The sequence below is a fragment of the Haliotis rubra genome, unplaced genomic scaffold (genome assembly GCF_003918875.1).
Source record: "Haliotis rubra isolate DU_JTF1 unplaced genomic scaffold, ASM391887v1 Scf34, whole genome shotgun sequence".
Taxonomy (NCBI): domain Eukaryota; kingdom Metazoa; phylum Mollusca; class Gastropoda; order Lepetellida; family Haliotidae; genus Haliotis; species Haliotis rubra.
In genome coordinates this window covers 2,760,550-2,786,422 of record NW_025767013.1, presented here as the reverse complement: position 1 = coordinate 2,786,422, position 25,873 = coordinate 2,760,550, and the positions used below count along the sequence as shown (strand labels likewise).

Sequence of the window (25,873 nt, the reverse complement as noted above, 5' to 3'; positions counted from 1 at the left end):
GAGCTGGGAGACGGGTGGCGCCGTTTCCCGCCAGACTGGGGAAGGGGCATAACTCTTGGTGAGTAGTGATTTTACGTCTGCTTTTTTGAAGGGAGCTTCAAAAAGGGGATTCAAGTGTTCCACTAACGTTCGCAAGGAGAAGAAGACAAGCAAAATAGCATGAATCAGGATAAGTATAAAATATAAATTTTATTCAGAAAATTACATTATTCATACTTTCAGGTTTACCCACTCTACATAAATTCAATGTGAACGCAAAGTAAATTTTCTATATATTACACACGTATGTAATAGACAGAATCAACTGTAAGCATATTTACACACGTGCAAATTTACTTACATGTGCAATTTTGTGCATGTGAATGGGCTAAAAAGTAAGTCCTCTTAACAGACAATATTATATGGCGTTCTGGCATTCTCGGATATATGCAGTAACCTGAACATATGTAACTTGAAAGGCGATGTGGTAGCCTTTGCTGATGCTCAACTGAATTTACTTCACTTGCGAACGCATTAGACAGATTCAAAAATCACATTTCCCGCGTTTCAAACAAGACATCACACGACTTGAATCACATGATATAAAGATGGGGGTCACCCATTTTGCTCTGGAGAGGGAAGGATGGGGGGGTCATTGATTTTGTACATGACATGCAGCGGGGTCACTTACTTTGTACATAAATTTTAGGGGCAGCATTCACATTGTACATGCTTCATATATTTCAATGATTTGATCAAACTTATTTTCTTTTGTTTTTAAAACATACTAAATATTCTTGGTATTGGCAAACAGGAATTCATCAAACATTGATATTGTCATGTTTTTCATATAATCCTGTCTCCTAAACAAAACAAAACAACCCCTGCTGAACATGTCAAGAGATAAGTGGATTATCCTGTCTTTGTCTTAAGACATAATTTCTTTGAAATTGGTGGTAGTGCTCTTTTCCGGGGCAGAACTCGAAAACCGTTCAATGTTTCTTCACCAAACTTGGCAGGTACATACATCTGGTGGTGTTCTGGTGCCTTTTGGTAGTTTGGGAATTCTGAATGAAACATTTTTGGCATTTCCATGGCAACAAGTTTGACTTATACTAAAATTGGTGGTTGTGCTCTTCAGAACTGTTCACTATTTCTTCACCAAACTTGGCACATAGATTGGTCTAGTGGTGTACTGGTGCCTTTTGGTAGTTTTGGTATTCTGAATTAAATATTTCTTGGCGTTTCCACCATGGCAACAAGTTTGACTTATACTGAAATTGGTGGTTGTGCTCTTTTCCGTAGCAGAACTCTAAAACCGTTCACTATTTCTTCACCAAACTTGGCACATACATTGGTCTGGTGGTGTACTGGTTGTTTTGGATTTCTGAATAGAATATCTTTGCATTTCCATGCCGACAAGTTTGACTAAGACTGAAACTGGTGGAAGTGCTCCTTTCTAGAGCAGAACTTTAAAAACCTTTCAATACTCTCCTTCCACTTTTCTATATACACACCAAAACATTTGACATAATCATAACTCGTAGACATATTCATGAAAAGTATTTTGCCATTGCGGGGGATATTGATGACTTTGTCTTCTTGTCATATATATCTTGGCAGCTATTGTATTATCACAACACACTCAGAATACTCAGAAGCATTTATTGTTTTCATTCTTTTTGCATGTACACAAAACCATATATCACAGTTAGGGACCGTTCATAATTTATGGCTAGGGGGTGATGATGATTTTAATGGGGGTGGGGGTTCCACCCATTTCGTTCTGTCGAGCTAGGGAGGGTCATCAATTTTGTACACATGTACTAGGGGAGTCAGCAATTTTGTACATGAAAATATGTTTAAAATTATGCTTAGAATAGAAATTATGGGAAGGGGAGGGGGGGGATTTCATTGATTTTGTACATGACATGCAGGGGGGTCACTTATTTTGTACATATATTTTAGGGGGGTCATTCACTTTGTACATGCTTCTCCATAAAAATCATCATCACCCCCCCTAGCCATAAATTATGAACGGTCCCTTAAAGCATTGAAGTTTGAGCTAAATACAGCAAGCATTTCTGTTTTCTGAACAATATGTTTAACTTGTATACAGACCTTTCATGATCTCTGTACACTGTTTCTAAATATAGGGATTTATAAAATGTAAGTTTCTTTCATGATTCAGTTGACAGCTTGTGTTATTGTTACGTAAAACAAGTACCAGTAGAAAATAACAGAATGTGGCATTAGTATTTGATTACACTTACTGTAAATGTCAGGCTAGTATAAATGCTTCAAATGAGCTAAACAGCCTGCAGGCTATTGCTTTATCATGTCATTGTAAACACCTGTTATTTGAGCAGCTGTCTTTAAGTGAACTGACAATGGAGTTCGTAATAACAGAACTTTGGTTACAAACATGAACACCTTCTTGCCTTTGACTGCAAATCAGAAAAAATAATCTTGACATGAAGGAATCACTCCTGAGGCCTTCTTTGATTATTTTTGGATTCCATTTCTTGTTTTGAAAAGATTTCTTCAGAATGTTGCTATATCATAACCTTGAAGTGACAGGTAATGAGATGGTCAGTTTCCCACGACTGTCCAGAGTTGGTGACAGAGTGTGTCGATCTCAGAATCATGTCTGTCGGGTTGTACATCCATGGGTGTTGCTAGAAGTGTTGCTGATGCGGCTGTTATTCCTTCTCCTCCACACTGTCATCATAACTGATGCTGCTGTCATCAGACAACTCGGGCGTGTCCCTGTCTGTCGTCAGTAGCGGGGTCATACGATCTCTGTCCTGCATTAACAATTAATCATAAGTTATAATCTCAAAGTATAGGATTTTAAAGCAACATGTGACAGTTCACCATTACAGATCATAAGTGACTTAGTCATCCAAGGTGCAGCGATAAGCATGGGCAACATGATACAACTTATCGTAGGTTGGAATCCTTGTCTTTCTATAGGTCTGTCACCACCCTGATATGTTTCTAGGTCTCTCACCACCATACCCTTGTCTCACCCTGATATGTTTCTATAGGTCTGTCACCACCATACCCTTGTCTCACCCTGATATGTTTCTATAGGTCTGTCACCACCATACCCTTGTCTCACCCTGATATGTTTCTAGGTCTGTCACCACCATACCCTTGTCCCTTATGTTTCTTCTGTCTCACCCTGATATGTTTCTAGGTCTGTCACCACCATACCCTTGTCTCACCCTGATATGTTTCTAGGTCTGTCACCACCATACCCTTGTCTCACCCTGATATGTTTCTAGGTCTCTCACCACCATACCCTTGTCTCACCCTGATATGTTTCTAGGTCTGTCACCACCATACCCTTGTCTCACCCTGATATGTTTCTAGGTCTGTCACCACCATACCCTTGTCTCACCCTGATATGTTTCTATAGGTCTGTCACCACCATACCCTTGTCTCACCCTGATATGTTTCTAGGTCTCTCACCACCATACCCTTGTCTCACCCTGATATGTTTCTAGGTCTCTCACCACCATACCCTTGTCTCACCCTGATATGTTTCTAGGTCTCTCACCACCATACCCTTGTCTCACCCTGATATGTTTCTAGGTCTGTCACCACCATACCCTTGTCTCACCCTGATATGTTTCTAGGTCTGTCACCACCATACCCTTGTCTCACCCTGATATGTTTCTAGGTCTCTCACCACCATACCCTTGTCTCACCCTGATATGTTTCTATAGGTCTCTCACCACCATACCCTTGTCTCACCCTGATATGTTTCTATAGGTCTGTCACCACCATACCCTTGTCTCACCCTGATATGTTTCTAGGTCTGTCACCACCATACCCTTGTCTCACCCTGATATGTTTCTAGGTCTGTCACCACCATACCCTTGTCTCACCCTGATATGTTTCTATAGGTCTCTCACCACCATACCCTTGTCTCACCCTGATATGTTTCTAGGTCTGTCACCACCATACCCTTGTCTCACCCTGATATGTTTCTATAGGTCTGTCACCACCATACCCTTGTCTCACCCTGATATGTGTTTAGGTCTGTCTCACCACCATACCCTTGTCTCACCCTGATATGTTTCTAGGTCTGTCACCACCATACCCTTGTCTCACCCTGATATGTTTCTAGGTCTGTCACCACCATACCCTTGTCTCACCCTGATATGTTTCTAGGTCTCTCACCACCATACCCTTGTCTCACCCTGATATGTTTCTAGGTCTCTCACCACCATACCCTTGTCTCACCCTGATGTTTCTATAGGTCTGTCACCACCATACCCTTGTCTCACCCTGATATGTTTCTATAGGTCTGTCACCACCATACCCTTGTCTCACCCTGATATGTTTCTATAGGTCTGTCACCACCATACCCTTGTATGGGTTGAACTAAAGTAGTAAAAGTCTGAGACATGCATCTCTTCATGCTTTTCTCCCAACATTATATAACTGCAAAACTGCTTAAGCAGTGTTAAACCCACCTCACTCTAATATTAGGGCCAAAAGGTACAATGTGTGAAGCCCATTTCTGGTGTCCCTTGCTGTGATATTGATGGAAGATTGCTAAAAGTGGAGTAAAACCATACTCACTCACTCACATATTAGGGGTGTAATGACTGATCAAACTATTGATTATGCATGCACCTGTCCAAGATGACAACATACAGCATCAATCGATGACATGCTCCACTAACGAAATTGAAAAACATACTGTTCATTTTTTTTCCCATATGTTGTTATCCAAGTCATACTTTGCCCGAAGCTGCATGATGACAGCCATTCAGAAACTTCATTAATTCAGATATTACAGGAATCTCTAACAGTGCTGGCAGACATATATCATACTGCTGTTGGTGTTATCTGGAACCTCTAACGGTGCTGGCAGACATATATCACTGCTGTTGGTGTTATCTGGAAGCTCTAACAGTGCTGGCAGACATATATCATACTGCTGTTGGTGTTATCTGGAACCTCTAACGGTGCTGGCAGACATATATCACTGCTGTTGGTGTTATCTGGAACCTCTAACAGTGCTGGCAGACATATATCATACTGCTGTTGGTGTTATCTGGAACCTCTAACAGTGCTGGCAGACATATATCATACTGCTGTTGGTGTTATCTGGAAGCTCTAACAGTGCTGGCAGACATATATCATACTGCTGTTGGTGTTATCTGGAAGCTCTAACAGTGCTGGCAGACATATATCATACTGCTGTTGGTGTTATCTGGAAGCTCTAACAGTGCTGGCAGACATATATCATACTGCTGTTGGTGTTATCTGGAAGCTCTAACAGTGCTGGCAGACATATATCATAGGAAGCTCTAACAGTGCTGGCAGACATATATCATACTGCTGTTGGTGTTATCTGGAACCTCTAACGGTGCTGGCAGACATATATCACTGCTGTTGGTGTTATCTGGAACCTCTAACAGTGCTGGCAGACATATATCATACTGCTGTTGGTGTTATCTGGAACCTCTAACAGTGCTGGCAGACATATATCATACTGCTGTTGGTGTTATCTGGAGCAGCAAACACAAGGTTGATATCTGGAGCATCACCTCATGCCAGATGGATAGAAAGATATCCTTTGTCAACCATTTGGACTTGTTTTTTTAGTTCTGTGACTACGAACAGACATTGTGGTCAGTGTGGCCTCTTTTCACCATCATACCTTAAGTTCCATGATTCTTTCACTGAGAATCTTCAGGTCCAGAGGATTCCGTGTAAACAGCAACTCCTTCTGTAGGGCGTCAATCTCACGATTCATGTCTCGCTTCTTCCTCTCAAGCTCATTGATCTCATTGTTTGTCTCTTCACAAATTCTGCAACAAATAATTATGTAAATCCTACCTTATCCAGACATGTGATCGAGGCATGACAATAAGAGACTGAACAGACTTATCTTTGCTAACAAAGGCATAACAGAACATCCAAAGATTCCTGATGACAGGATATTGTGCTGATAGTAAATGTGCATCATCATGAGCCTTTGGAAGTAAATGTAAATCAAATAGTCTTTTTTGTTTTGATTACATATGTAAACCTTAAATAAAATGGCAGCTTGCATAAGCACAATTGTGGTAAGCTTTCAGTAATCTTTCAATTCTGATTAAATAAGTTCAAGACCAATCTGTTCCAAAAATATTTTTAAACATGTTGGTCAGTATGAGTGTGTGGGAATTGGATTGTTCAAGGTCAGGTCTCACCTTTGGTATTCCTTGTTGAGGGCGTCAGACAATGCCAGGGTGTTGTGGATCAACTGTTGGTACGTCTGGCCTGCTGGAGTCAACAGGTCAAGGTCATACTACTCCAGAATGATGGTTGCATAGCTGTATCTTACTTTAGTGATTTCTATCTAATTTTTGTACTTTTTTCACAAGAAAATGTCACATCAACCCAGTGTGCATTGTATTTCAACTCAAGGACTGATTTACTTAGTGTATACATTATATAAAACAAACTGGTGGGATTATGTATTGGAAGATGACAGGTTTTGGAAATTTTAACTATAAATTGTATATTCATATACTTATCCTATCTCACGACTTGCACCTCTCTCTCTTCATTCGACCATGAGTGGAAACGAATTAAAACTTTGCTCCAGGCCTACCTTGTCCCTCTCCCGTGCTGTGCGTGCCTTCCTGTCTCAGTCGTGCTCACTAGTCCATGACAGCACGAGGCATGCGAGTCCTCACCCACGTGATCACCTCACATACTCATTCTCGATCTTGGAGCCATTAAAGGACAAAACCGAAACCGTGGTAATCTATGTAGTGGGGAGGTAGGGAGGGACTTTATCGCGTGAGATAGGATAAGTTTAAAAATTTGGAAATTTTAACTATAAATTGTATATTTATATACTTATCCTATCTCACGACTTGCACTTATCCCACGGTAGGAAGGTGGGTCATAGATTACCCGAAAGTTCAAGCGATAACAGCTCAGCGTTATGCCCAAACAACCGTAGGAAGCAACTACAAGGTAGGACAATAACTACCAAGTTACTACGTGCAAGGGTTAGTGCGAACCCCTTGACCTACTAAGCACAATTGCTCCCAGGGACCGAGATTCCCGAGCAATGTGGTGTTCAGTCACTACCTTCACAAAGTGAAAGGACGTAGCTTAGCGAGTGTTATCAGTCGCATCGCCACGATTTCCAAGGTACCCCCGTAATAAAAGTCGAACGCCTAGTATCGGGCCAGCCCCTGCTTCGAAACAACCCCCACAGACACCGTCACGAGGAGGGTGAAAGGGTAATTGAATCGGTAAAAACTCACAATTTTAACGTTCAGTACCACAACATCATCTTATGACTTCCACTACTTACCACAGTAAGATCACATAGATGTGTATAGGCACTTAGGAGCACGAACGCTACGAAGTGTAACACTTTGGGAAGGACTCACTTCACTGACTTAATTACTCCGTGGAGCAGAGGACAGTAAGTGAGGTGGCGACTCTCTGTAGTCTCAAACAAATGAGAGGAGAAATCTAAATCCCGGAAGAAACAAAGACGTCAACCAGAAAATTTTGTTTTCAGATTTATTCAGATTGTACACAAGCAGAAAACGATTGCGACTTGGGATCAACTGCACAGTGGGATCCATATAGCATCGTAGCCGAAGGAAATTCATTAACTGCTGGGCAAAGACGAGTGGTCCAAACTGATGAAGGCCTTGAATATCCGTCACCGACACATCTCTGAGGTAATGAGACAAAAATACCGTGTCAGATCGCCAAAAACAGCCCTCCATTATGGCGGTTAACGAGCAGTTGCTATGCAACGCCATAGTAGAAGCCAATGCCCTGGTTTCATGAGGGTTGACTGCCGTAGGTGGTGGCAAACCGGCAAAAGTGTAGGCTCGTAGTATTGTAGCTCGTAGCCAGTATGAGAGTGTTGTGCGAGAAACTTCCGCCTTGGAAGCAGTAGACAAAGGTATAAACAGTCTCTTACGCAGACGGCGGCGCTCTTGCGATGCTTTAAGGTAAATGCGAAGTGCTCTGACTGGACAAAGAGACAGAATTCGACATCTGCTGGACCCAATATGGTAGACAAAGGCGGGATTGTAAAAAGACGATCAGGTTGACCCGGCGACTGTTTTTTTGCGAGAAAATCCCAGCGCAATCCCAAAAATACCTTGCCATGTCTACTCCGTTCAAAACGGACACGGTTGACATCTAGAGCATGCAGTTCTGATATACGTGCCGCTGTGGCCAAGGCAATAAGAAAAAAGGTCTTGAACGAAACCTGTTCAAATTCCTTGTCCTGTAAGGGTTCGTAATGCTCGGACACTAAGTGGCGCAGGACCACAGATAAGTCCCAAGCTGGTGGACGAAATTTCCTGGATTGGTCGGCTAGCTTAAAAGAACGAAGCAAGTACTGCAGTTCGGGATGTCGAAAACCCGTTATCAGAAGTCGTGGCTAGGACCCGAATTAAGAGCCGCCAAGTAGGTGGCTAAAGTGGAACCCTTGAGTTTCCTTGTAGCCCGCAAATGTTGTAAATATTCCGCAACAACCTGGGGCGAAGCAGTAGTAGGGGAAGCGATCCCTCTGACCCGACAATAACATTCAAATTTCTTCCAGTTATCGTCATACAAAGAACGTGTGGATGTACGATGAGCTGCAGTGATAGCTGAGGCCACTCTGTGAGAATAACCTTTGGCTATTAGTGATTTCTGCAAATATACCATACGTGAAGATTGAACGTCTGTGGTGACTCGTGATACATGCCTGAGTGCGGGATGAACTAGTAGGTCGTCCCGCACGGGAAGAGGAATGCTGCTTCGACTGACTAGGCTTTTTAGGCCGACCAACCAACTTCTCGCCGGCCAAAATGGCGCTACCAAAAGCAGTTGTACTTTGTTGGTTAACAGAACTTTCTGAATGACCTTGTGAAGTAGAGCCGGAGGCGGAAACGCATAAGCGTTGAGACCTTCCCAGGGAATGGCCAAGGCGTCGTGATCCCACGCTAGTGGATCTGGAATTGGAGACACGAATCTCGGCAGTTGGTAGTTGAACCGAGTGGCAAACAGGTCGACACTCGGTCGAGAGAGCGGGTAAATTATCGTCCGAAAAATCTTGGGCAGGAGTTGCCACTCTGTGGGCGACGGGCGACTGGAACGAGACAGAGCGTCGGCAATCACGTTCTTTGTTCCGGGAATGTGCCTGGCTCTTGCGACAATGTTAAGAGAATCTATCAGAAGATAGAATCGAAACGTCCACTGTAGGAGTGCTGCCGACCCCGTCGACCCTAGGTGATTGATGTACCACACTACCGTCGAGTTGTCGGACTGTATCAGCAGATGAGACCTCTTGAGTAGAACCGCCCAGTGCTGAATTGCCAGTAATACTGCCTTGAACTCCAGAATGTTTATGTGGAGTGACTTGTCATCGGACGACCACCGCCCTGCCACTTGATGTTGAAGGAAGTGGGCGCCCCAACCTTCTAGAGAAGCGTCCACAAACAACTGATGGGTTGGACTGAAGGGCACCAAAGAGACGCCGGCGCAGACATTCTGTACGTTGAGCCACCAACGCAGAATTGGACGTAGATCCCTGGGTAACCGAATCAACTCCTCAGGGTTGTTGGTTTGAAGATGAGGTCGCAGAAACACCTGAAGCGGACGAAGCTGCAGCTGACCTCTGTAAGTCAGAGCCTGACCTGACTTTAAGATTCCCAGCAACTCCTGCCACTGGCGTAGAGTTCTGGGGTGATCCAAGGATAGTGGTACCAGACGCTGAATTTTGGTCCACCTGTCCTGGGGAACAAACAACCTGGCTTGTTCTGTATCGAAAACTGCTCCTATGAACTGAAGTCTGCGAGTCGGTGTTAACTCCGACTTCTCGTAATTGAGGAGCCACCCTAACTGTTTGAGCAGCCTGATGGTGAACTCCCGATTGATTTGAAGAACGATTGGATCCTGATGTGCTTGAATACAATCGTCGATATAGCTTTCGAAGGTTACTCCCCAAGAATGCAGGAAACGTGCTGATGGGTTTGGTCACCCGAGGCGAGATGTCGAACCTCAGATACTTCCGATGATCTGGGTGAATCGGAAGGTGGAGGTATGCGTCTTGAAGATCGAGGGATATGAGGAAATCCCCTTTCTTCAAAATTGAGCGGAGAAGACTGACTGATATCATTCGAAAATGATGGGTTGTTGTAGGAATCGAACGTTGAATGTCTTCATATTGAAGATGAGACGCAACTTGCTGGAATTTTTCTTTGGCACCAGAAAAATCAGGGAGTAAAACCCTGGAGTTATGCTCACCGGATTGAGGTGTTCTATCGTATGTTTCTCCAGGAGAGTTGAGATTGTAGCCGAAAGGACTGCAGCCCGATCCAGAAGATATATTTGCTGCAAAGGTTGAATGGTGAGTGGGGGATCCCCGACCACAGGCAGTCGATAGCCGTGAATGAGAGTCATTGTGACAAATGGATCTCCCAGAAACTCCCAGTTGGGAGCAAACAGACCTAACCTCCCTCCTACAGGGGAATCGAACACTGGAACCACCGGATCCGGCAGAACCAATCCGAGCTCTGACTTCCGTGAGTCACTGTTTGGACTGTCTATGTCCAGTTCCAGTGTCGGTCGATAGAGGCGACGTGATGCGGAACCACGAAATGGCTTCTGGCCTCTGCCACGCGATGCTTGAGAAGGCCGTGCCTTTCATACAGTCCCGGAGGTCTGAGTTGGAACGGGTAAATTATGCGTTCGGTGATGCCGCATAGAATCTTGGAGCTGAATTTTTGCAATTCCAAGAGATCGACAGATACTTGAAATTGGTTAAGGCGGTCCACCTTGGATGCGACTTCTGCAATAGCCCCACTGAACACCGTATCCCCGACCATGGTTGACGAAATAATTCAGCCTTGAATCTATCTTCCCATGAGGAGAAATTCAACGGACCCGTCGCCGTATTGCAAGTAAATAGCCCAAAAATGAGACAATTGCTCGAAGACCACCTGGAATTGGTCTAAAATCAGAGTCATACTACCCCTGATGTATCCCTGGTCCGTATATTCATGATTGACAGCCTCCCACAGCGTCAACAGCTGAAATAATGCAGCTAATGGCCTCCGCCATAGCATGGCGAACCGCTGAAATGAGCCAATTCCCTGTCTTCCACCAGACACGCAGTGAAATGGAACGCTTGCCACAGACCATGGAAATGTCATCATCGACTGAAGGTGCGCTGACCAAAGCTTCACACCATGAGTATGTGCCGTTAATGGTCAGAACCTTGGAGCAGACAAACCATCCTTCGGTCCTTCTCAGCTTGTTGAAAGCCATCAAGAAGAGAAGAAGGCAATTGTTGAAGACATGGACGCAAAGGGAGTGTGATACTGGAAACATCTCTATTAGTCATGGCATAAGACGTGGCCAAATCATCTGGAGATTTACTAAGAGGTAGCTGAAGATTTTCAACTATCCAGGCTAGCACGTGAGCCGGTTCAACAACATCAAAACTGCCATCAGGAGTGGAGATGTCTGACTGCCCAGGTGAAGGGAAAGTAGTCTGAGATCGAGTCCGATCCCTCAAATCCACAGAACGATTAGTGCTAAGTACGCCAGACGATTGTTGAACATGTGAGGACGAGCGACGACACTGATTCCAAGCCCGACATAGCGGCACGAAGCATGGTATCTAAATCCGGCTGGAGAGGAATCAATAGCAGGATTCCAAGACTCAGCAATAATCTGTGACCGCGGCAAAGTAGAAGTGGAATGGCGTGAAGGTGAACGCTGATCCACTGAAGCGGAACGCTGCCTAGCAGGTGAAACCACCCTCACAGAACGGCGTTGCTGATGTGTACTATCATGTAAAGGCACTGACCGTAAGACGTCACTAGCACTAGGCTGGCTAGAGGGGATATTCTGATTCACCTGAGGTGAATGAGACCGACTTCTATTATCCCTCTGACGCAAAGACACCAAGCGGTTAGGTGAACCGGATGGAAATGGCGAACCACTTCGACTAGGTGAGACTGAACGACTACGGGAATCAAAATGCTGTGTTGAGTCGAATGGAAGCACATGTTGAGGTGAGTTGAGTCGGGAATGTGAATCAGATCAATCTGGTGACCCTATTTGATTCGAAACAGTTCGGCCAGAGGAACCCATTCGACTCGTGAATCCAGTTCGATCAGCTGAGCTCATTCGGCATCTGGTGAGCCCGGCTTGGTTAGTGTGAGCGGCCATGGTTCGGCAGGGCCGTTCGTGAGCCGGTTCGGCAGGGTGAGTCGGCTCGGCAGGGTGAGCCGGCTCGGGGAAAGTGAACTGATTCGTCCTGGTGAACCCATTCGATTACATGAATCAATTGGAACTGGTATGTTAGAAGGCCGACAAGAGCTCGAGCGTGAACGAGACCTAGAACGACTCCTCCCAGCCATGGAAGAACGATTGAACCTTCACGCAGATGGTGACTCAACTCGTGTGGTTGAATTGTTCCGGTGCGATGAAACCGTGGAAATAGGAAGAGCGGGTACGTTCCAACCGCGCGCCCGATCCCGCTTCGACGATGAATGCTTAGAAGTTCTCGAAGTCTGTGATCGTTCGAAGAAACAGACCTCTCGAGATAATGTAGATCGCAGGTCTGGCGTGAAGAAATATCGGTCATTACCACCCTGAATGCGCTCATGAGAACTTAAACTGGGTGAGGAAGCTCCCTAAAAGCCTTCTAACGTTCTCAGATAAATAGGAGTCCGACGAAAGCGTCCATAAAATCTTCATCCAGGAGAGCGAGTGGGCGATTTAGAGCGGTGAGCAGTGAGGGTGGGGCGATCTAAGCATTGTTTCTTAGCGGAGATGAACCAGACCCCGCCAGAATTAGTCCTAGCCCTATCTGCCAAAGCGTCTGGCACAAGCACGCGTTTGTAAGATTTAAACGCCTCATTAGACAGACCTGAACACTTAGGACAGCGTGTGTCCCAGTCACAAAAACCCACACAATCAACACACGATGTGTGTGGGTCCCATGCTGAAAATACTTTATTACAACGGGCACAAAACTTCCGTTTACTGGCCTGAACAGGCTTAACCATTTTGAGCAATTCTCAGACGAAAAAATTTTCACGTCCACTCAGTGGAGCGACAAGAAAGAGAATGAGTATGTGAGGTGATCACGTGGGTGAGGACTGCGCATGCCTCGTGCTGTCATGGACTAGTGAGCACGACTGAGACAGGAAGGCACGCACAGCACGGGAGAGGGACAAGGTAGGCCTGGAGCAAAGTTTTAATTCGTTTCCACTCATGGTCGAATGAAGAGAGAGAGGTGCAAGTCGTGAGATAGGATAAGTTTAAAAATTTACTCTTATTAACATGTAATGCATATTAAGCTAGGGCATATATCATGCTGCTTATGCCAGCATTATCCTAGTATGGCTGTGTGACAAAAGCCCAAAGTGATGCAGGTCTCACTGCAGTGAAATCCAAGAAGCATATCTGGGCTGAACCGTGATTGAACCAAGAGACTTGGTTAAACACAGCACAAACTGACAACAGAGGCATCCATAACCCCCTTTCAGAGATGTCTTTGATGTTCATGAACAGTTCCAATTGAGTATTCCTGTATATTCTTAAACTATTCCTGAATATAAACACTGAAGTATTGGTTCATCTCCCTATAGCAGTTGTAAAATAATTTAATCCCTGTAATCAATGTTAATTTCGTGTTTTTTTGTTCAAAGCCATCTTTTTAAGCTTTTGTCTGGATTGTACAGTACAAAATCAATGTACCAGCATAAAATGGAGCAGAAAAGCATGGTGGCTGTGACAGCTCCACAATTCACACAACCAAATTGTTCAGATGCAGTAAATATTAATCATTGTGAAAGGATATGGCACTTGGGATATCTCTGTCCTTCGGACCTTTCTGCCAGCCTGCTTGTAGTGCCGCAGTTGTCTCATGTGAAGATAGTGAGAGATGAGGGGACTTCGACCCTTCGTGTTGAACTTAACCCTCTCATACTCGCGCCCTGGGCCAATCTGATGAGACTGTGGAAGAAGAGGAGGCATTTGTTGTCTAAATCTTCAGACGATGTTTGGGAGAAATGATCTAATGAGAGATGTGGTTAACATTATTAAAACTCTGTGACGGTTGCTTACAGATCCACAGCATCAGGGAAAAACACACAATGTTGTTCATTGTAACCACCTGATCCTCTTTTTGGTCAGCCCCCTAAGCCAATGGTTCCATTATACAGTCTAAATAGGATTGGGTGGTCACAATGTCAGACATGCTGCATCACTTTCTTCCCAGTGGATCTTTGCTTCTGTTATCAACAACTCCATTGTTTACAGGCTGTCAATGACACTACTTGGAATTTTGCACGCTGAGACATAAAAACAAAATGCTCATTCCATCATGTGTTAGATCTAACTATGAGCATGGGATTCTTAATTCATCCCCACATAACTTAACATTGATTCAGGTGCTGTATATAGCATGTGAGGTCTCTGTAGAAAACACATCTTCAAAATAATCTACTCACTTCTTTTGGAGGAGATTTATGAACGTGTGGAATCCTGGACTGGGAACTTGAAGGTAGTGTGGTCTGTGTGGTGGTATTGGTCACCTTGGTCAGTTCCTTTGACATGCCCAGTGGCGTGCCCGACGACACGCCTGACTCCTGCCCCATCTTGTCCATCACCTTGTTGAAGGACTCCATGTCGAGGGACAGAGCAACTGTAAAGATAATACATATTCATGAACAGTTGATGACATTTTGTTTGATTCAGATCAAATACACCACAGAGTATCTGTCCGTAGCAGCATTTGCCATATTGACAATCTCAAAATTATTGGACAAAACCCTCTTGTGTAACTATGGAAATGTTTGGTGTCCTTGTTTCTATTCTTCTAATCTTGGAGGATCTCAAAACTAAACCAAAATTTGGCACTATCAAATGACCTTTGTTTCCCAATACTGTGACTATATTTATACCGAACAGGCTTATAACAAACTGATGAAAATAATGAACCTGGGTTTTATTTTATCTAACCATTTGCTTTATATTTTAGTTGAAATGGGTATAATGAACTAGAATTGGTGGTCCCTTTGAGTTCGTTACAACTGTAGTTCTCTGTCTGTTCTGGATGTCTGGGCCCGTGAAGATCCGGGGTAGAATTGGTGGTCCCTTAGAGTTTGTTACAACTGTAGTTCTCTATCTGTTCTGGATGTCTGATGGGTGAGAAGACTTGACTTGAGGTCAAAATGTCTTTGAAAGGAACCCCTCTGCTTTCCAATACCTTCATAAAAGATATGTATTTGTGATTATTGAGGATGACAACTGACCTTCTTTGTTGAGTGCTGCAGCCTGCATCATCTGCTTGGCTGCAACTGATGCCTCATCTCCGGCTAATTTAGGCTTTAACCGTTCATCATCCCATTGCTTCCAGGTGCCGGGGACAGGCTTCAGACCTGGAACAGTATCAAGGATGAACTGATGCCATGTCACACCACTGTCAGCTCAACTGTACGTGGATACATCATATCATGATCATAGTCACATCGTGGTCACATTATCTCCACCTGTCCAACCTGTGTTACCCTGGTAATGGAGCATCTCTCACATTGTTCAGCCACTGGGGATACAGTATATCAGCTTTATACATGGTTCTGTACAAAATCTTCTAAACACATGTCTACTGGCCAACCAGGGATGCAGACTCACCCCCTGTTTGACCCTTGTAATTCCACACAAATGGCAGTGAAAGGTCCACAATAAACCCGGTACAGTTGTAATACCCCCAACACACATGTCAACAATAGTTTGTATCCAAGCTACACCAGCAACACAGTCGTCTTAAAGTACATATACATTTTTTTTTAAACTAACTTTTTACAAATTATTCACTAAACTGTGCACAATAAAAGGCAAACATCTGTTCAATCATGCAGTGAGAAGCTGATTACTTGTATGAGTTTCACACACTCACAATATTACCCATTGTTATAGGGTAGCACCATCTTCGAGGAAGATAGAGACTTGATGTCCATATTACCTGCAGTTGGGTTGCTAACTGACTTTACTATCATGATATTGCCCACAAAGGTGATGCACTTTATGCTATGAACTGAGGCATAAAGTATCCCAATTATAACTTGTGTTACATTTGACACTCTCAGTAAAGTGTAATCCCAAACATAACTTGTGTTACATTTTACCACTTTCTAAATAGCCTTCAGACATGAGAGCCATGCCAATTTACACTTATCAGAAGGGTACTCAAATTCCATGGTCTAGACTACCAGTTGTCTGACTTCCATTTTGTGGAAGCCACGGTGGCTGAGTTGGTTGGGTGGGTGATTTTGTGTGCCTGACTCTGAGGGTGTGGGTTTGAGTCTTGGATGGGACTCAACCCATCAAAAAGTACTAGAATCTGAACTTTACTGAGAAAGTGTAATCTCAAATATAACTTGTGTTACATCTTTACTTTGGGTTCACTGAATGCTAATTATGAGTAACCCACATGTTGTAAGTGTGAAAATGTTTAAAACAAATAAAATGCTGTCTGCTACCATTGGTTTCCAAAACCATTTAGTAAATGAAACTAATTTTACTTTCAAGTCATAAATGCTACTTACCAGTGACCCACTCATGTATGAGATAGACAAGCTCCTGCTTGAACTGGTCATCAAACTTGGTTTCTGATTCCGGAAATGCCTCCATGTATGTAGAGTAAATAGACTGAGCCAAACAATCTGGGTACTCCTACAGCAGAGGACACGTCATGTGTGTGATACTTGAAAATAAAACTCAGAATACTGATAATTTAAATACAAAGATTTTATAACTCTTTTCAAGTTAATTTTGAAGGAAAATGTTTATATTAATAAAATAATTGTATTTTGTTTGTACAAGACCTCCAAACGTCTCTTGCCATACCTTGAAAGTCCACAAAATTCATATGACATAAGGGGCTGTGGGTAGCCTAGTGGTTAAAGCGTTTGCTTGTCACACCGAAGACCCAGGTTTGATTCCCTACATGGGTACAATGTGTGAAGCCCATTTCTGGTGTCCCCTGCCATAATACTGCTGGAATATTACTAAAAGCGGTGTAAAACTAACAAACTCATTCAAATGACATTATGTCTAAAAAGCAAGAAACTTCAGATGCTAAATTCTTAGCTTTACTGAAACAAGCTGACTATGCTACTCACAGACATGAACTTGTCTTTGACGTCTTTGTGGATACTGGCAAATAATGCCACAAAGCTGTCAGCAATTCTGTCAAACAGTCGGTTCTTGTCCTTCTTGAAACCTCTCTAAATTGAAGCAAAACAGACATACATTCAAATTTAAGAAACGGACAATGGCTCTATCTTTCTTTCACACATGACATTCTAGAAAAAGATGAGGCTGCAAGGTCACAGAGAGTACATTCCTTACAGTGAGCTACTTGTATTGGTTGTTGAACTGCCAAAACTGGATCCATTCTCTCTCTCGCCCGTTTTTCTTTCCTCTCTCTCTATTGCTGGAATATTGCTAAAAGCTGCATAAAACTCACTCACCTCTCACTCACTCACACACTCACTTCTGAATATAAAGTGTTCAAATTGAAGTTGAGAGAAAGTGCTGAGGTCTATTCAGAATATAAAATATCATAAGTAATGCATTCAGCCCAACGAGTAACATACACCAAATTCCTTGTCCAAAGTTTAAACAGAAATGGCTGGGTTATGGAATCCATTTTCAGCTTTCACTATGGTCCAAAGGCAGCAAGGTCATTACATTTTGAAAGAAAGGGCTAAGTTATGTCCATTAGAAGTTCGGTATGGTTGGAACATAAACTTCAAATTATGTAAATATTTGAACATTACTGCAACAATAGGAACATGTATTGTGACTCCCACCTCAAACTACATGTGTATCAATTTCATTCCATTTTGAACAAGTCGTTTATGACTTGATGGACAAACAGGCCATGACATAAGATTCATCTCTTGATTTTAAGTCAGGTGAGCAAAACATGTAGGCCGATATCATCACCTAGATTTCAACTGCTGCCATGCAAGGCTGTCAGAATAAATGCATTATTACAAATGCAGATATGAAATACAATCAAAAAGAATTCTAATCATTCCTGTCTTAGATAGAAACTCAAAACCTTCTGATTGTGTAAAAACTGACATAACTGCTCTGCTCCAGGCAAGTGTGGAATCATTTGAAAACTGTTCAATTTTTAAGGAATATATTTGTGCAGTTGATTTGTCTGCTGTAGAGACAGAACTGTGATACAGAAATGTCACAAAATGGGACTAGGGTAAACATTGTTCCTCACCTCTTTGTTGAAGCGATCCAGGAACACCCACCAGAACGTGTCCTGCATCACTGCTACTGATGCCTCCGACAGGAACAGCTTCTTCCAGAACTTCTTGAATCCAGACTATAACATGAAACAAACGTCACTTGAACTAACTTCCCCAGCTTACAGAACATCCATCGATGAGCTTTAAACATACATCATGATATGTATATTGTGCTACAATAGTTGGGACCATAACTCTGTTAATGTGATATAATTTTTGTGTAACAAAGAAAAAGAGGAGTGGAGACCAATAAGAGACATTTGTCTCAGCATTAAACTTGATTTATTTGTTACGATACACTTAAAAATCTTGTGCACTTGGGGCACCGAACAGTCTTGTCCTCAACATTAGCCCATGAATTACTTGTGATTGCTCACATTGAAGTCCTGTGTCATTCCACTAGTGACTTGGTTGAGTAATGGTGGTCTCCATCAGAGAGTCCTCCTGCAGAGCTGTCCTGGTAAGTTCCACTAGTTCTCATCATGAGTACGGAATCCTGGAACAGGTGCAGTAGTCAGGCTTTTCTTCCCAACTGTGTCATGAGTCTCCATCAGAGAGTCCACAAAGTCCTGCAGATATGATGGAATGATCTGTTTAACTGTATCATAACCACAAGGTATCTCACAGAGTACCTCACCCCACATTCCCAACTGTGTCATCACAGAGTACTTCACCATCCCAACTGTGTCATGACCAGGCTACTGTCCTAACTGTGTCCCACCCCAACTGTGTCATCACAGAGTACTTCACCATCCCAACTGTGTCATCACAGAGTACTTCACCATCCCAACTGTGTCATGACCAGGCTACTGTCCCAACTGTGTCCCTTTCAAACTACTGTACAACATAGAGACAATGTGACTAGAAGCCAACTTTGAATGTAACTCACCATACTTTTATGTCCTCGAGCACTGCTGTGTGATTTGACTGCATCAGATTCAGACACCTCCGTCATAAATGCTGAAAAATAGAATGATAGATATTACCTTTCCTGACAAAACAAATCTTTTCAGGACTTAACCTGCAGTCATTAATTCTGTACATGTATCGGTACTCTTGTATGTTAAGTAAACAGAATAGAATCCAAAGATTATCTGGAGGGCAGGGATATGGTGCTGACAATCCTAGAATATATGGAGGGCAATCCTAGATTGGACCCACAATTTCCTGCATGCTCTGGGGACACTCTATGGCGCCTTGAGACTGTGTTCTACATGTGTTCAGTCTCCACTCTGATTATCATGTTACAAAATACCAAGCAGTTTAGTTTTCACAACTTACATGTGGTTTCTGGTGAAGAGTACTGAACTGTAATCTGAATGTAATTCTGATTGTACACATTCAAAGAAAATGTGTGATTGTTTTAGTTATACAGTCTTTTTCATTATCTTAAAAAGATACATACATGGTATGTAGGTGTTGTGTTGCTAATTTCTTTGTTTCACATTTTGATACTTTGTCCTCTGTATTCTAAAGTGTTCTTCTAAAAATATGTTTATGGGCATATGCAACGAAAACAGTAAATAAAGAAAAATGGTTCAACAAGAACATCTGGAAACGTATCATACTAGTATTTGATTATATAAACTGCAATTATCACATCATCATGCCCCCAATAATTCCATTTAACTAAAATAGTATGTCCATGACAATTAACAGAATGATTCAAAGGATTTCTCACTTCTGGAAGGAGAGTGGAACAGCCTGTCAGTCAGACGAGATTCCCGCTTGTTATCAGTGACGATACGCTCTGCAAAATATACCAGCTTCTCCTCGAGGCACATCAGCCTATCCTCCAGTTTCTCCAGCATGTGCAGACCCAGGGCTGGTGCCAAGTCAAGGGGAACGCAGTGTGCACACAACAACGTACATATAGTGTGAGTGGGTGTATTTTAAAGCTGCTTTGAACATCTAAACAAAAGTAATCTAGGATTCACAACCATGGTAAGCATATCCTGACACAGAAATGGGATACAACTCTTCACAGCAAGATGTAATGTGTTTTTACTTTGCGAAATGTGCTCTGACCTAGTTTTGTTGCATCAGATTCTCCTTCACCACAGAGACTTATACAGAAGACTAGTATTAAGTGGCATTTACCAAGAATTCTTACTTCTCAAACTGAGAGATTCCATATTTTTTGGGTAACAAATAGCATGTTCTATGATGGCATAGATGAAATTAAAACTTGATTCCCTGTAATACAGTGTTGCACGACTAAATACAGCAGTCTTCTGTCTGATCATGAAGCACTACCATCAATTTGAGTTAGTAAGGTCACCCAAGGCTTAAGACAGATATCGGGAATTTCTAAAAGTCAGGAATATTCATTATTTCAATTGATAAGACACTGCTAAGACTAAACTGACTGATCTTGTTACTTATTTTATCTAGTAATCAGAACTGAACATGATTCTTCATTAAGAATATTTCCATTTAATACTTTAAAATTTATTGTTCAAATCTTGAAATGTGATATGCTGCCATAAAAATTTGGAGTTGACGAACATGGGCCTGTATATAACCTATACGTTTCATGCAATGTGAAGAAGTACAGGTGACATGTGACCGACTTTCAGCTAACCATCATGATCACTGATTGTACAGCCCTGTAAGGTAATGCACTTCCTGAACTGTGGTCTACATTACACTCACAATCAATTGAGATGAAGCTTTGAGTAAACACACAAAGAATACCCCATCATGAGGCTGAAAAAGTGGTTCTTTTATATGAAACCATGAGAACTAGTTAACTGAACAGCTTAGCACTTGTTACAATCTTGTGGACAGAAAATATCTCTCAGCTCGAAAGAGTGAGTATGGTTTATGCCGCTTTTAGCAATATTCCAGGGCCTAGATTTTCGAAGCTCTCTTAGCGCTAAGATAGTCGTAAGTGCCATACATTAACATTAACTTACGACTATTTTAACGCTAAGAGAGCTTCGAAAATCTAGGCCCTGCAATATAATGACGGGGAACACCTGAAATGGGATTCACATAAGCTCAAAAGAAAACTGTTATATATATCTTGACATAGAATTTAAATAACATTCCCTTAAGCAACTAGGTGAGTGTGAATAATCATTGTATGAATAAAACTACAAGCTGTCATGACGATCTCAGAAATGAACCTTCAGTCTAGGTTGTTTTGAGTGAGTGAGTGAGTGTGGGTGCTGAGTTATGTCAGTTCTAACATGGCACATCAACTTAATGTGGGAGGATATAATGATGAAAGTCTCAGTGTTTTACCACTTGATTGTAACCCACAAGCAAGGGTATCAGCCTAAAAAAACCTAGAAACACAATCAGGGCAAACCAGGCATCGGAACCCATGATCACAGTGTCATGGCAACATGGCATGGATTATTGCGTTACCTTTAACAAATGGGCTGCCTGTGCCCCTTGCCAGTCTAGAGAAGCTGAAGAATCATCCATGTGCATGCGATGTCATTCAGACCTGTCATGCCTTGATGTGTACACATTATTCAAATTGGCCTCGTGAAGATCCAGGTTAGAATTGGTCTTCAGCAACTCTTGTCGGAAGAGGTGACTACTAGGATTGGGTGGTCAGGCTCGCTGACTTGGTTGACACATGTCATTGTATCCCAACTGTGTAGATCGATGCTCAAAACATTGATCACTGGATTGTCTGGTTCTGACTTGATTATATAACTGGAATACTGATGAGTGTGTTAAACAAAAAACAAATCATCATTCAAACTTGAAGAGAGTCAATGTAATAAACGCAATAATTTTCTTGTTCATAATTCTAAGTCTCAGTAAAACAACAGCCCACCAGTGGTAGACAAGGATACGAGCTGCCTCTCTCAGTATGTCAGAGATGTCCTCCTGGGATCCAAGGAGAGTTCCTTCTTTGTTGAAGTTCAAGGGTGGAAGTCCACTCACGGGGTGTGGCCAGTCACGCTTAAAAATAGGAAATCAAAGTATTTTTATAAAATGCATACATAATATGAAGAAACTGTATTTAACTCTTCTCCACAAATTTATCAGTCCACAAACGCCTTTGCGACCTCAAGCTCCTGAACTACTGTTATGAAAGTCAGGTATGTTTTATAGATCATCAGTTATACCTAGGAATTAAAATGTATACAAGGATTCCTTTTAGCCTTTTGCTCAACAGTGATTAGAGACTAGTCATAAATTTTAAAGGGTAGTTCGGAGGAGGAGCATCAGAGTGAATCAGGGGAGGGTTACCAAATACTATGACAGTCTCCAGGACAGGATCACAACCTATGATGCAAAACTGGATATTTCATAATAAAATAACAGGGACAAACACATGAGATGAAGCTTTGAGTAAACACACAAAGAATACCTCATCATGAGGCTGAAAAAGTGGTTCTTTTATATGAAACCACGAGAACTAGTAAACTCAACAGCTTAGCACTTGCTACAAATCTGTAGACAGAAAATATCTCTCAGCTCAAAAGAAAACCGTTACATATATCTTGACACAGAAGTTAAACATTATTCCCTTTAGCAACTAGGTGTCTGTGAATAATAATTGAAAAGTATGACAAGTATCAATGGAGGGTTGTTATTGCCAGTACAGTACTGTATCAAAACCTTCTGAACATTCCCATGGAATAAATGACTAGTCCCTTATATGGGTTGTAACACTTATCATTCACAGATACATTTCATTTTTTTACCAAGTTACGTAAACTTTGGCATCATAAAATTGAAACAATGTTATCCACAACATAAAACTGCTATGTAAACATACCCATCCCTCAGCCTGCAGGTATTCCTCCAGGTTAGTTGGGGGTTTATCTGCTTCTTCTCGATCAACAGGCGTCACTTGTCTCTCCTTCTCCTTGTTCTCCAGCTTGGCCATAATGGCTGCTATTTTGGGGTCCATCTTCTGTAAATGTTTACCGAGCTGCTCTTCTGTATGTCTATTAGGTTGCTGGAGTAAAATAGTATGTTTCAAAATTTTCATTTTTGTCTATTTGATTTACTTTTTCCATTCATGATTATTATAGAATATGCTGACCTCTAACAGTGAACTCCAAAGTCAAAGAAAAGCCCTGAATGCAGTAAACTGGTCAAGATGCATTTGGCTACTCTCAAATCTGTCGGAATTGAAGGGCCAACAAAAAATGAAATGTGGAAAAAAAACATTTATATTTTGTTTGAAACAAGCAAGTTCTTACTTTATATAACGATACATATATCTACACAACGTGTACACATTTGACAACAGACAGGGGAGCCTTTCCTTCGAAGGCACTATATTTTGATAGTTTATGGGAGCCTAAATCTATCAGATACATCGCTGATCTCAGATAATCTGATCCGTATTTTCACTGGTCAGTTGATATATCCTGTGCATTACCTTAATATCAATATGTTCACAATATCACATTGAATTATAACAATCGGCCCATGAATGTTGAAAACACGGTGCTTTTCGTTACTCTCATTCTGACAGTCGAGTTGCTAAGAACGCCATATATATACTTCCGGTGAAATTAGAGTTGCCTCCCCTAAGTTAAACGGGCGCATGGTCTGTATGACAGACTTGTCAGACTTGTGAATGTTATAAGAAAGCGATTGTTATGAGTTATAGACTGATATCCACATTCGCTTCGGCAAAGGCGTATAAAAAGTTGTTTATACGCCTTTGGATTCGGCAATATTGCATCATTCAAGTGGCAATGAAGTAATGAATTAAAACAAAATACGCAAAACAACCGGGCCCAGGTAGATATTTTGATATGTTTAAGAGTGCCGTAGATGCCGTCCACGTGCGTGCGTTCGTGTTTGTTTACATTCGAAGTCAAGTATTAATATAATAATCATTTAGAGGACCTTGAAATGGGCACTTCTGATTTTATCATCATAATTGAACGAATAAGCATCAGTCCATATAGTTATACCATCAGAAGGATAATGATATTTGATGTGGTTGCTGTTATGTAAATGAGTGAGTGAGTTTAGTTTTACGCCGCACTCAGCAATATTCCAGCTATATTGGGGCGGTCTGTAAATAATCGAGTGTGGACCAGACAATCCAGTGATCAACAGCATGAGCATCGGTCTGCGCAAGTGGGAACAGATGACATGTGTCAACCAGGCCAGCGAGCCTGACCACCCGATCCCGTTAGTCGCCTCTTACGACAAGCATGGGTTACTGAACGTACATTATAACCCGGACCTTCACGGGTTTATGTAAATGAAGTTGGCCACGCAGAAACAGTGACACAGTGGTACTTTTTTGTAGTCGTTTTTCGTTTTTAATTTTGAGTGAGTGAGTATGGTATTACACCGCTTTTAGCAATATTCTAGCAACATCGCCTCGGGGGACACCAGAAATGGGCTTCACATATTGAACCCATGTGAGGAATCAAGCCGGGGCTTCGGCGTGACGAGCGGACGCTTTAACCATTAGGCTACCCCGCCAGCCCTTTTCATTTTGAAGAGCCAATACACTACTATAACACATGTATCGTGTACACCACTATCGAATCATCAGTTGTTGTTTGTTTCACGTCTCACTCATTGTGAAAACTTTCATGTAGTGTGAATGCACACCAAACACTTCAGACTTTGTTTGAGCAAATGTTTGAAAATTTCCTGAAACGAGTTCTTTAGGTATCATCACGATTTGGAACATTGCTCACTTTTCATACCTGGAGGGTAGCCCAGTGGTTAAGGAGTTCGCTCGTCACGATAAAGACCCGGGTTCGATTCCCCACAGTGTCCTCTGCCCAACTTACTCACTCACTCACTCACTCACTCACTCACTCATACCTGGATATAATTGAAAACATCAACAACAGAGACCAACAAGTCTCTATTATCAGAGACAGATTGTTTCTCTTTCCTTGAAAACTTTCGTTGATTATCTGTAGAAACATATCCTGTTGGTTGTCAAAGGTTTGCTTGTTTGTTGTTCAACGCCGTCCTAAACTGTCTGTACATAATGGAATCTGAACCAGACAACCCAGTGATCAACAGCATGAACATCGACCAAGGAAAGTGGGACACGACGACAGGTGTCAACCAAGTCAGCGAGCTTGACCTACCGATGATCGATCCCGTTAGTCGCCGAAGACCAGTTGTGACCCGAATCTTCACGGGTCGGGTGTCAAACACGTGTTAAATGATCACGAAAATTCAGTTTTAAAAACAGATTTACGGTAAAGGTTTAGCAAGTCCTGCCCTACCGGTAGCAACAGCCAGAGGCACAATTACCATTAGCAAGTGTATGCTTGTTGCATTACGCTGCCATAACAGAAACACTAATGGCAGTGAAATAGAACTTAAAAACGTGTGAATAGTTTTTCAAATATATTTATGCGAATCGATTGGCGGCAATGCATTAGTCTAATGGCGAAGTAATACCAGATAATTGATTAGTTTCCTTTCCATCTACCTTTCCAAAGAAGTACTACCCAGATAAAAAAATAGTTATAAATCCTTGATAATAGCATTAACATTGCCATAGTTCACTTTTACCAGTTTGACAATAAACATAATCTTGTCGATTGGACTGGACTTAAATTTTGACACTATAGATAAATATAGTGTTACACAGA

At 42.1% G+C, this 25,873-nt stretch overlaps 1 protein-coding gene across 1 annotated transcript; it reads right to left on the bottom strand.

Annotated features, from left to right (window-relative positions):
* Window positions 1–1,928: 1,928 nt before the first annotated feature.
* Window positions 1,929–23,777, bottom strand: LOC124284592 (protein FAM227B-like). Its single transcript, XM_046720700.1, is given in 15 exon segments — window positions 1,929–2,786; window positions 5,663–5,813; window positions 6,198–6,275; window positions 13,835–13,989; window positions 14,487–14,680; window positions 15,291–15,416; window positions 16,584–16,710; window positions 17,160–17,264; window positions 18,281–18,385; window positions 18,686–18,877; window positions 19,198–19,268; window positions 19,990–20,133; window positions 22,124–22,232; window positions 23,056–23,227; window positions 23,668–23,777. Coding segments are annotated over 14 exon segments (1,797 nt in total). The 5' UTR covers window positions 23,191–23,227; window positions 23,668–23,777; the 3' UTR covers window positions 1,929–2,681.
* Between the last annotated feature and the right edge of the window lie 2,096 nt (window positions 23,778–25,873).